General features: G+C 39.9%; 1 protein-coding gene across 5 annotated transcripts in view; it reads left to right on the plus strand.

Moving 5' to 3' along the window:
* Positions 1-13754, plus strand: part of vari (MAGUK p55 subfamily member vari) — a 182647-nt gene that overhangs the window by 164461 nt on the left and 4432 nt on the right. For 4 of the 5 annotated variants that reach the window (XM_090387721.1, XM_090387719.1, XM_090387720.1 and 1 more), the window contains one exon: positions 13419-13490. The exons of the other annotated variant lie outside the window; for it this stretch is intronic. In XM_090387721.1, coding sequence (XP_090243847.1) covers positions 13419-13490 — 72 coding nt within the window. The remainder of the gene's footprint in view (positions 1-13418; positions 13491-13754) is intronic. 5 annotated transcript variants of the gene reach the window in all.

Raw genomic sequence — 13754 nt, forward strand, 5'->3', positions numbered from 1 at the left:
TACTAAAGTCTACAGACTGTTGTGCAAGCAGAGAGATTCCTTGACAGAGGTAGACGATTCTTCAAAATAATGGTCGTCTCATATGTTCACTAATGACATTAGCATTAGTTGAGGCATACAATGCAAGAAAGCAAGCTTACGCAGCATCAGCCAAAAAAAAACCTCCCATTTCACTCCAAATGCCTGTCCAACTCAGCCTTAAATTTATTTAAGCTATCAACTTTCCCAACAAGAGATAGCAGTCTGTTCTAGCAATCAACTACCCACTGGCTAAAGGCAAATGTCCACACATCTGTTCTACAACTGACTTTCCTCAATTTCAATCTATGCCCCCTCAGGCTCTTCCCTGAGCAAGGGGAAGAATCCCATCAGCATTGAGCTTGCTCAACCCGTTCAAGGCCTTAATACCTCAATCAGATCACACCGCATGTGCCTAGTCTCCAGGCATTGCAATTTGCAGAACTTAAGCCTATCTTGGTAAGAGCACCCCTTTGTTCCCCTCACCAACCTTGTTGCTCTTTTTTGTACTTGTGCTAGCAACTCTACATCCTTCCTAAAATGAGGCCTCCAGACCTGAACACAGTACTCAAGGTGTGGCCTGACCATTGCCTTGTATAACGGGATAATCACTTCCTTGTCCCTGCTAACAGAATTCCTATATATCATTGACAAGACTTCATGACCTGCTCTGGCAGCCCATCTGCATTGCTCAGTGAGCTTCATATCTAACTGCACAATTACCCCCAAGTCTTATTCACTCTCCACTTCCCTGAGTGTAGTACCACACGGTTGGTATATTCCTCTTGGGTTACTGCTACTCATATGCAGTACTTTGCATTTGTCAATGTTACGTTTCAGTTGTCACTTCTGAGCCCGTTTGCCCAACTTATCTAGATCCAGCTGCAGTACCATACTGTCATTAACAACTCTACCAACCTTTGTATCATCTTCAAACTTGGACATTAAGCCTGATATACCTTCGTCAATATCAGTGATGAATACACAAAACAACAATAGGCCCCACCACCGAACCCTGGGGACTCCACTAATAACATTAGTCCATGAAGAGCAGTGTCCATTGATTACCATTCTCCACCCTCTCCCACTCAGCTATTCCTTTATCCATTGTAGCAACTTGCCCTTAATGCCATACCGCTCCAATTTGTACAGCAGTCTTCCATGTGCAATAGTATCAAAAGGTTTTCTGAAATCCATGTATATGATATATTTTTTTTAATTTTTCCATCCAGTTCCTTTGTGACCACATCTTAGTATCCAATTAAATTTGTCAGATAAGACTTTCCTTTAACAAACCCACGCTGTGTCTTATCTATTACTGCAGTCTTGTCTAGGTGATCCTGCAATGCTTCGGTAACCAATGACTCCATTATTTTCCCTGGAACACAAGTTAAACTAACAGATCTATAGTTACTTGTGTCACCTTTTGAACCCCCTTTGCGAATTGGGGGCTACATTTGCACGCCTCAAATCCATGGGGACCTCCCCTGAGTCCAACGACGCCCTCATAATTATGGCTAAGGGTTGCTTACTTCCTTTGCTGCCTCCTTTAATATAACTGGATAGATCCCATCCACCCCAGGTGCCTTTCTTATGTTTAACTTCAATAATTTCTCCTCCATTTTGTCCTCAGTTATTACAAAATCACTTAGCTCTCTGTTAGAGTTTGATAAACTTCTGGCATTTCCCTCCTTGAATAACTTGTCATGTGTGAATGTAGATGCAAAAAACTCATTCAGTTTATCAGCTACCTAAGCATGATCATCAATAGTCAAACCATCTGCGTTAAGTGGATCAAACTGATTCATCCCTTTCCGCTAATCTGTGCACATTGCCTCACAGCTCTAGTCTGGGTCTCTAGATTTCCGTTTAAATACAATTTAATTAACAATGAAATTTAATAAGATTAATAAATTTTATTTATTAATTGATAATACTATACTAAGCTAAGCTAACAGATTCCTAATATAGTGCTACATATTACTTTATCTAATTATACATTGCGCTATTTTGTTAGACCAGGGTTCGAGTCTGCAGCCACCAAATATGGAGGATGCGTAAAGGTCAGGGAATGACCACCGCATATCCCCGGAGCAATATGGCCTTAGTTGCTAATTCTCCTAAAAAAAACTAAATAACAAACGCTATTTTGTATTGACTACAACAATGGCAGCAAGTTCAACAATATTGGCGCCAACACCGGTACAAGTGGTGAATCATAACTTACCAAGATCACTAGTTAAATTTAAAAACATAAGCTAACAGACACTACTAAGCCTATTTAATATCTTTGTAGGACACAATGTAGTATGTTAATTAATGAAGAATACGGTAAAAATATCAGAACTACTTATCCCTCTTCAGCAGCCGAAAATCCGCCATCTGTTCTCCTCCACGACCTCAGTGCCCTCTTTCCATCTCAGGCTTTTAACAGATTCTGAACATCCACCCATTGCACAGTTTATATCAGTTACTTTGCAACTTTCAAGCCTTCAGCAAGCTTAAACAAAAGCTTGACAGATAGGATTCAGGCAATGAGATATAAGATACCATTACAGAACTGCTCTTGCAGATATCATTATCCTTCTGTGGACATAAAAAACATTCTTGAAAGGCACTATATGGCTTTTGTGACTGTTTTTAAATAAATGTAATTGTTTTCTTACTATGCGCTTGGCTCATCCACTTTAATTTGATTTGCCCTTGAGTACATTAATTGGTTAGATTAATTGCAATGTTTTTTTTTTTTTTTTTTTGGCACTTCCGTAGCCAGGTGGGCAGGAGCAGCAGTGCGTAGCACACGCTTCTTGATTAGACCGGAGTTCGAGCCCGTGACCACCAAATACGGAGGATGCGGAAAGGTCAGGGAATGACCACTGCATATCCCCGGAGCAATATGGCCTTGGTTGCTAATGCTCGTAAAAAACCAAACAACAACAAACAAGCAATGTTTTTTTATTTTATTTTTCTTGATAAGATCACAAAACTGCATGGAAACTTCATTTATTGCATATACAGTTGACCATTACAACAGTGATTTGTTGAAACAAACATTACAGCATTTTACATGGGTCACTGTAGTGACTCATTTTATTCTAAAATTTAGCACATTTGTTTTTTAATACTTTGAAATCCTCATCTTGTTTTCTCAGTGTCATCTGAGATAGATAGTGGCTAGAATGCTGAAACATTTAAATGCAAATTAAAGGCAAAATTCAATATTAAGATGAAAGTGCTTTTTTTTTATATGATTTAATTAAAATTGTGGCTTCTTTCTTTTTGATGATCACTATAGTTTCTATTTAGCACATTAGCACACACACTTTATCATCATGTGGAAAATGCTTCTCCTGGCAATTTACTGCTTATCACAATTGCCCTTCACAAGGTGATGTTCTGCAACTTATAATTGTAATGCCTTTGTTTATTGAAAACTGCATGCCATTTGTTGAATTATTTTAATTTCATTGCTATCAACAAAGCATGAACTGAAAGAAGTTGTGCATAATCATATTTAAAAGATTTATTTTTTCTTTGACTTCACTTGGTAGCTAGTAGAGTGCAGAATAATTAGGATACTGCCTATCATTTATTAAATTAGAACTGTTTTTTAATTTTTTTTAAACAATACTTTAATTCCACTGTTTGTATGTCTGCAAACGCTGTTATATAGGTAATCTTATAAAACTTGCTTGATGTATTATGTGGAGTGAAAATTATTTTCAATAGTTGAAAGCTTTCGTTCTAGATCATAAAGAATTATCCCTTTAAGTATGCAAAAAGAAATGCATAGGAAACACATGTTGTTTTTATCTTTAGTAGCTACTTTTAATGTTTATTTCCATTGTGTTCTTGCATTATGAAAGAGAGTTGGTGTAAATTCCAAGATGTTACATTGTATGTATTTCTGAATCTTCATTATATAATGTGGAATTGGGCAGTTATGTATGTGATTTATGTTCACAATATTATATAGTTTTCAGAGTTCCTAAGTTTTTAAGCATTGTAACTTAATCAGAAAAAAAAAAAAACCCTTTATTTTAAAAGGAAAAAATATGGAAGAATTTTACACTTAATAGAAATTACAAATAGCACCAAAACAAAAACTGTCATGGCATTCTTGGATGGTATATGTATCTCTAAATTATAATTCAGAGTATAACTGAATAGTACAAAGCCTGAAATGGATATTTTAGTTTCTAAGTTGTACTTATTTTTCAGGTTCGATTCTTTACTCTCATCTTTGTTGTCCTTCATGTGATAGATTATTTTCCTTTATGATTCCATATGTTCAGATTACTCTTATTAATTTTATGTTAATTTCTGCTAATAGTAATATGATTCTCTGCAACCATTCACTATATGTCTTCTATTGATAAATGAGGGTGCCTCCGTAGCCAGGTGGGCAGGAGCAGCTGTGTGTAGCACACGCTTCTTGATTAGTCCAGGGTTTGAGCCCGTGCCCACTAAATACGGAGGATGCGGAAAGGTCAGGGAATGACCACTGCATATCCCCGGAGCAATATGGCCTTAGTTGCTAATGCTCTTAAAAAAACAAATAACAACATTGATAAATGAAAATTTTCATATATATTTATCTGTGGTATTATGAACCAGAGCTATCTGTGGTATAAATTTTGTTTAATTCCTTTTTTCTGGAAGTGGCATTTCTGCTTATATTTTTTAATAAAATTTTGGATTTTCTCTCTGAAATTTAAATCTCTTATCTCAAGGTTTAACTGCATTGATTAACAGATAGCTGTGATAGATTTGTATGTTGTTGCAAAACCATCAGCATGGTCTGATAAAGATATGTGGAAATTTAAAATGGTGTTACAAAATAATTCAGTATTCCTATGCCTTTCTGCATTTTATTATTACAGAGCAGCCTCCCAGTTATCCAAGGTAATGAAAAGTAAGGAGACACAGATAATGCAAAAATATACCAACAGTAAAAATACACAAACTCTGAATTTAATTATTGTATCTACTTAGATGTTGTTTTAAAGCAACAACTTCATATAACAGATATTTATTTAAAGTATACCCAGTAAAATAAAATAAAATAAAATATTTCCAGAAGCTTTCGGAACTCGTGTCCCTTTCTCAACTGACAGAATTTTTAAATACATTACAAGCAAACTGTGGCACGTTACTCATTCGTCATTGTTGTAGCACGGACGTGTGCTGCCTTGCGCCAGTGATCATCCATCAATAAAACGGTTGTCTCCAGGATTGGATGTATACGCATGCCTTTCTGGCGATTTAATGCCTTAGGGTTGTTCATTATGTTTAGTGACTCTAGCCATAGGCGGTGGCGAAAGTGTCGCGCGTGGTCCACTATCTCAAAGTCGCGCTTGGGGTCAAGATCGTGGTTGGTAGCCCAAAAATGTTCTGCAAGCGCGGACTGGTCAGTTTCGGCAAGCCGGATTGCTCTGTCGTGTTCCGTGAGGCGATCCTGGAGACGTCTCGATGTCTCACCTACGTAGCAACTGTTACAGGCCCTACAGGTGATACGGTACACTACATTGCTGCGTAAGACAGGTGTGACAGGGGTCTTCACACTGGAGACAAGTGAACGTAGGTTCCTACCTGGTAATTGTACACATTTTATGTTGTAACTTCTCAGGATCTTCGAGATACGTCCTGACACTCCTGGATAGTACGGAATGTAGGCGGATGATATGCCGACTTGCTTCGGAGGTCTTGGGTTGGAAGTAAGCTCTTGTGCCTGTAACAAGCATCTGTTTAGTACATGGGATGGATAACCGCATCTGGTTAAGTCCGCCTTCACACGGGAGATCTCGTTACGTCTAATTGTGTCGGTGCTGGAATGGCTCCAGGCCCTGGAGAACAGGGTGCGGGCAGTGCTATTGAGATGGCTTGGAGCGTGGCCGGACCCGTAGTTGGTGAATTGACCGCACCACATGGGTTTGCGGTATACTGAGGTCTCTAGATGTGGGCCTACGCGATGCACTAGCACGTCCAGAAACGGGAGCGAACCGTCCACCTCTGATTCTACGGTAAACTTGATGAAATTGGATAGAGAGTTGAGGTATTCTAGTAGTACCGTTTCAGAACCACGTGGTATTATGGTAAAAATATCGTCGACATATCTACACCACGTTGTAATAGGTGTAGGTGGGTTCTGGTGTATCTGCTTCTCCAGATCTTCCATGGCGATGTTAGCTACTACGGAACTGACAGGGGCACCCATAGCAGTGCCATGTACTTGTTTGTAGAGTGAGTCTTCAAAGGTGAAGATGCTGCTAGAGAGGCATAGGTTGAGGGCGGTACAGATGTCATCAGTGGATAGTGACGTCCTGGATTGGAGGCTTAAGTCGCTCTCAAGGAGCCTTCTGGCGCAGTGCACGGCCTGTTGGACGGGAATCGAGGTGAATAAAGAAACCACGTCAAATGATGCCATGACAGAGTTATCAGGGATTGAAATGTCCTTAATGGTGTTAATGAATTCACTGCTGTTTTTAACGGTGTGAGATGTATTACCTATAAGAGGCGAGAGGAGGCTCGCGATGTGTTTGGACAGTTCATACGTTGGGGCACTGCAGCAAGACACTATAGGTCTGAGAGGAATACCCGGTTTATGGATCTTTGGTAATCCGTAGAATTGTGGTAGTTGACAGCCAGTACCACGCAGAAGATGGTGAGTCGCGGTCGGGATCTTCTTATCTTTAAGCCATGCGTGGACAAGTTTATTAACATTTGCTTCCAGACGTTTCAAGACTTTAACGGGAGGATCAGGTAGAGGTTCATATACGTTAGGATCGAGTAATAGGGCCAAGGCTTTCTCTCGGTAGGCTGATCGGTCCAGCACAACAGTCCGGCGCCCTTTATCCGCAGGAAGTACAACGATGGAGTTGTCTTTTCTTATAGATGACAGGGCGGCACGTTGGCGGTGGTTGAGGTTTGAGCACGTTTTTCGAGTGTTGCGGAGGACTGCGGCAGTCTTGAATCGGATCTCGTTGGCAGTTTCTTCGGGAAGGTTGGTAATACTGGCTTCTATGCCCATAGCGAGCTGTGTGATGGGAGGTTTCGATGGTATAACGGCGAATTTCATACCGTTTGATAAAACACTCAGCTGCTCGTTGGACAGTTGTTTGTTACTTAGATTCAAGACGAAAGAAGTCGTGTCGTCTGAACGAGTGTTCGTCTTTAAGGAGTTAGTTTCTATGCTCAAGTTTATGAACTTGCGCTGTTGGCGTAAACGGTAGGTATCCGAGGTCTGACTAGCCCGATGGCAGATGGTATGTATAAGGTTTGTAAATACAATAGGCGAGACCTTACCTTGTATATGTTGTAACAGTCTGGACTTGTTGTAGTCAGCGTTCCTGATTTCATGGTGGAGATGGGATATCCATAAATTTAACGTGCGCAGGCTGAAGTTAAAGCAGGCACGATCCATATGAGAGTTGTGGAACGGGGCTTTGTATCGGAACCCTTTAGGTATAATTCGATTGCTTTTGCATCTGTGGGCGAAGCGTAAATGTTGCCTGTAGCGAGCTATTGAGAGGAAGCATTTTTGCAACTGTGCACAATCGTTGTAGGTATTATGGCCATAAAGTGATCGAATAGTGACAAATGGGCCTGGAGTACTGGGGTCCATAGTTTAACAGATATTTATTTAAAGTATACCCAGTAAAATAAAATAAAATAAAATATTTCCAGAAGCTTTCGGAACTCGTGTCCCTTTCTCAACTGACAGAATTTTTAAATACATTACAAGCAAACTGTGGCACGTTACTCATTCGTCATTGTTGTAGCACGGACGTGTGCTGCCTTGCGCCAGTGATCATCCATCAATAAAACGGTTGTCTCCAGGATTGGATGTATACGCATGCCTTTCTGGCGATTTAATGCCTTAGGGTTGTTCATTATGTTTAGTGACTCTAGCCATAGGCGGTGGCGAAAGTGTCGCGCGTGGTCCACTATCTCAAAGTCGCGCTTGGGGTCAAGATCGTGGTTGGTAGCCCAAAAATGTTCTGCAAGCGCGGACTGGTCAGTTTCGGCAAGCCGGATTGCTCTGTCGTGTTCCGTGAGGCGATCCTGGAGACGTCTCGATGTCTCACCTACGTAGCAACTGTTACAGGCCCTACAGGTGATACGGTACACTACATTGCTGCGTAAGACAGGTGTGACAGGGGTCTTCACACTGGAGACAAGTGAACGTAGGTTCCTACCTGGTAATTGTACACATTTTATGTTGTAACTTCTCAGGATCTTCGAGATACGTCCTGACACTCCTGGATAGTACGGAATGTAGGCGGATGATATGCCGACTTGCTTCGGAGGTCTTGGGTTGGAAGTAAGCTCTTGTGCCTGTAACAAGCATCTGTTTAGTACATGGGATGGATAACCGCATCTGGTTAAGTCCGCCTTCACACGGGAGATCTCGTTACGTCTAATTGTGTCGGTGCTGGAATGGCTCCAGGCCCTGGAGAACAGGGTGCGGGCAGTGCTATTGAGATGGCTTGGAGCGTGGCCGGACCCGTAGTTGGTGAATTGACCGCACCACATGGGTTTGCGGTATACTGAGGTCTCTAGATGTGGGCCTACGCGATGCACTAGCACGTCCAGAAACGGGAGCGAACCGTCCACCTCTGATTCTACGGTAAACTTGATGAAATTGGATAGAGAGTTGAGGTATTCTAGTAGTACCGTTTCAGAACCACGTGGTATTATGGTAAAAATATCGTCGACATATCTACACCACGTTGTAATAGGTGTAGGTGGGTTCTGGTGTATCTGCTTCTCCAGATCTTCCATGGCGATGTTAGCTACTACGGAACTGACAGGGGCACCCATAGCAGTGCCATGTACTTGTTTGTAGAGTGAGTCTTCAAAGGTGAAGATGCTGCTAGAGAGGCATAGGTTGAGGGCGGTACAGATGTCATCAGTGGATAGTGACGTCCTGGATTGGAGGCTTAAGTCGCTCTCAAGGAGCCTTCTGGCGCAGTGCACGGCCTGTTGGACGGGAATCGAGGTGAATAAAGAAACCACGTCAAATGATGCCATGACAGAGTTATCAGGGATTGAAATGTCCTTAATGGTGTTAATGAATTCACTGCTGTTTTTAACGGTGTGAGATGTATTACCTATAAGAGGCGAGAGGAGGCTCGCGATGTGTTTGGACAGTTCATACGTTGGGGCACTGCAGCAAGACACTATAGGTCTGAGAGGAATACCCGGTTTATGGATCTTTGGTAATCCGTAGAATTGTGGTAGTTGACAGCCAGTACCACGCAGAAGATGGTGAGTCGCGGTCGGGATCTTCTTATCTTTAAGCCATGCGTGGACAAGTTTATTAACATTTGCTTCCAGACGTTTCAAGACTTTAACGGGAGGATCAGGTAGAGGAAACGTCTGGAAGCAAATGTTAATAAACTTGTCCACGCATGGCTTAAAGATAAGAAGATCCCGACCGCGACTCACCATCTTCTGCGTGGTACTGGCTGTCAACTACCACAATTCTACGGATTACCAAAGATCCATAAACCGGGTATTCCTCTCAGACCTATAGTGTCTTGCTGCAGTGCCCCAACGTATGAACTGTCCAAACACATCGCGAGCCTCCTCTCGCCTCTTATAGGTAATACATCTCACACCGTTAAAAACAGCAGTGAATTCATTAACACCATTAAGGACATTTCAATCCCTGATAACTCTGTCATGGCATCATTTGACGTGGTTTCTTTATTCACCTCGATTCCCGTCCAACAGGCCGTGCACTGCGCCAGAAGGCTCCTTGAGAGCGACTTAAGCCTCCAATCCAGGACGTCACTATCCACTGATGACATCTGTACCGCCCTCAACCTATGCCTCTCTAGCAGCATCTTCACCTTTGAAGACTCACTCTACAAACAAGTACATGGCACTGCTATGGGTGCCCCTGTCAGTTCCGTAGTAGCTAACATCGCCATGGAAGATCTGGAGAAGCAGATACACCAGAACCCACCTACACCTATTACAACGTGGTGTAGATATGTCGACGATATTTTTACCATAATACCACGTGGTTCTGAAACGGTACTACTAGAATACCTCAACTCTCTATCCAATTTCATCAAGTTTACCGTAGAATCAGAGGTGGACGGTTCGCTCCCGTTTCTGGACGTGCTAGTGCATCGCGTAGGCCCACATCTAGAGACCTCAGTATACCGCAAACCCATGTGGTGCGGTCAATTCACCAACTACGGGTCCGGCCACGCTCCAAGCCATCTCAATAGCACTGCCCGCACCCTGTTCTCCAGGGCCTGGAGCCATTCCAGCACCGACACAATTAGACGTAACGAGATCTCCCGTGTGAAGGCGGACTTAACCAGATGCGGTTATCCATCCCATGTACTAAACAGATGCTTGTTACAGGCACAAGAGCTTACTTCCAACCCAAGACCTCCGAAGCAAGTCGGCATATCATCCGCCTACATTCCGTACTATCCAGGAGTGTCAGGACGTATCTCGAAGATCCTGAGAAGTTACAACATAAAATGTGTACAATTACCAGGTAGGAACCTACGTTCACTTGTCTCCAGTGTGAAGACCCCTGTCACACCTGTCTTACGCAGCAATGTAGTGTACCGTATCACCTGTAGGGCCTGTAACAGTTGCTACGTAGGTGAGACATCGAGACGTCTCCAGGATCGCCTCACGGAACACGACAGAGCAATCCGGCTTGCCGAAACTGACCAGTCCGCGCTTGCAGAACATTTTTGGGCTACCAACCACGATCTTGACCCCAAGCGCGACTTTGAGATAGTGGACCACGCGCGACACTTTCGCCACCGCCTATGGCTAGAGTCACTAAACATAATGAACAACCCTAAGGCATTAAATCGCCAGAAAGGCATGCGTATACATCCAATCCTGGAGACAACCGTTTTATTGATGGATGATCACTGGCGCAAGGCAGCACACGTCCGTGCTACAACAATGACGAATGAGTAACGTGCCACAGTTTGCTTGTAATGTATTTAAAAATTCTGTCAGTTGAGAAAGGGACACGAGTTCCGAAAGCTTCTGGAAATATTTTATTTTATTTTATTTTACTGGGTATACTTTAAATAAATATCTGTTAAACTATGGACCCCAGTACTCCAGGCCCATTTGTCACTAACTTCATATAAACCATAAGCATTTTGATAAACATTATAATTAGAGAATATGTACATTATTGGAAAATATTCCAGTAAAGTTTAATATATATGTACAGATCTGTATGGACTCCCAACTTTTTAATTATATTTTCCTTCATATTATCCTATTTTCTGTTAGATCATTGGCCCTAGCCAGAATCACCTTTCTTCTGCTAATGCTTGCTTGATTCTTTTGATTCTCATTCACCTTGTTCTTCCTCAGCCAGTGGTTTTGTAACTGCATTTTGTAACGACGTACAAATCTATTATAACTATCTGTTAATCAATGCAGTCAAACCTCGAGATAAGAGATTTAAATTTTAAAAAGAAAATCCAATATTTTATTTAAAAAATATTGTCATTCATTTTTCTTTAATATATTTAGCTAATTCCCATCCTCTCTGTATGTGTACCACCTTAAGTTTACTTTACTTTTCTTTTATAGAATATTAATTGTTGTGTTTCCATTTCATTCCTTACTTCAGTTTATTTTTGGCTAATTTCTGTTTTGTTCCAGATGAATTTGACTGGCTTCCTACACTTCTGCTTTACATATTCTGTTGTTTGCCCTTAAGTGTAATCCTCCATCTTCATTTAAATTTGTTTCATGATTTACAGAGTTGCTAACTTGTTCCAATTTCTGGATATTTACGCTATATTCTAGAGTTGCCTTATACTTTTACTTTTTGTGTGATTGATTTTCATTATAAATTGTCTATGACCTTTCTGTAATTTATTCAAATATTTTTGAAGATCTTGCAAGCTATTATGATAATGATCTAATAACTACTTATTGTTGCTGTTGTTACTTTTATAATGATCTGGTTTTTACACAAAGCTTTGTCAGTAACTTACATTTTTTTATTAAATAGTCCATGAAAATTATATAAAAAGAGGCAATAAATCATACCACTGCCTCGCTTTAAATTAGATTTTAAACCATTTTGCAATGCTTCCTTCCATCCTCATGAAAATTTTGTCACTTTTTTTTTACAAAATTTATTCCCCTAAAAATTATTATGGATGCCATTTAGGTACTTTGTCAAGTGTTTTTTTTTTTTTTTTTTCAAGATAATAAATCTTAAATATATATATATATATTTCATTTTACCTTAAAAATTTCTATAATTTGTCATGGTCCAAATATTTGGTCCTGGCAACAGCTACTGTTTGGCTTAAAACTTTCTTGTTATTTCCCAAGGTTATATTCAACAATGCTTCTTATCCTCTTCTGTAAGGTATTTGCCTAACTTTTACTGGTATGCCAAAGAGTGAAAGTCCTCTTTAATTGCAATTTGGCTTTATTTCGCTTTTTATATATTTGTGCAATTAATCCATTGTCCAATCATCTGGAAATCAGCTTTTCAAAAACTATCTCTGGATAATGCATGACACTATTTTCTCTCCAGCTTTCAGCATTTCAGGTTTATCTTCATCTACATCTTCTGCTTTCCGTACTCTTTATTTTCTATGATCTTTTTTTTTTTTTACCTCAGCAACACAGATAGTATTACATAATATGGTGAAACCTCAATAAAGCAGACATCTTTGGGTGAGAAATGTCCACCTTTTCAGAGGTCAGCATAGCCAGTTTCAGTTGCATCCAGTTGTACAGAAAATACATTAATTCTTTAAAAAAAAAAAAAAAAAAAAAACAACAGCCTAAATCTGAATAGCAGATAACAAAACAAAAGAAGAACATAGCAAACAAAATATATGATCTGTAGCAAAAGAAGTTCAGATTTACGTTGAAATAGAATAGTACATGGGATTCCCTGGATCATGACATAGTTAATCTGAAAACCAGATAATTGAGTTTGACTTTGATACAGTGATTTAAATTCTAATTCAAATATTTTGAATGAGAATTATTTTGTCTTTACTGCTACCAAGTGCATGGTATTAATGGCAGTGCATATATACAGTGCACTAAAATGTTGTGTAATGTAAAACTTGTAGCATGCATTTCTGTGTATGTATTATTATTTTTTGATTTCATTCTCAGCAGTATGTGAAGGTTAGTTCTAAAATGCATATTTTTCACTGCATGTATGTCTTATCTATCAATATATTTTGATATTTTAATTAATAATTAATATTTCAATATAAATGTCTACATTATAATTGCAGTTTCTAATTTAAAGTATATGTGTTTTAGATTGTTGTATGTTTAGATTATGTTTACTTATATGTATGCATTTGTTTGTTGTGATGCCATCAGTGCATGAATTGGATATTTGTTTAATGTAGTTTGACCGTGCCATGGGCCGACATGGGTCAAGACGAGCCCGAACCCTAGAGAGTCTGGCGTCTCTTTATGAGGTATGCTATTTTTCTTTCTTTTTGTTCTAAGTATGACTAATGGAATAGTTTTTCCATGCATCTAGGTAACTTTTTAAAATCTGATAGCATCATCTACCTTTTTATATTTACTGATTCAACTATCTGTATGTTCGCATGTTTGTGTCTAGTGTGACTCGTATGTGTAAGTGGATGCAGTATTTATAATAAGCCATACATTTCTTTAATATAGAAGAGTCTTAAGTATTTTTTTCTAAATACTTGAATTATAATTGAGTTTTTTTG

Source organism: Mastigoproctus giganteus, chromosome 13, assembly GCF_048544385.1.
Source record: "Mastigoproctus giganteus isolate SK-2022 chromosome 13, ASM4854438v1, whole genome shotgun sequence".
Taxonomy (NCBI): Eukaryota; Metazoa; Arthropoda; class Arachnida; order Uropygi; family Thelyphonidae; genus Mastigoproctus; species Mastigoproctus giganteus.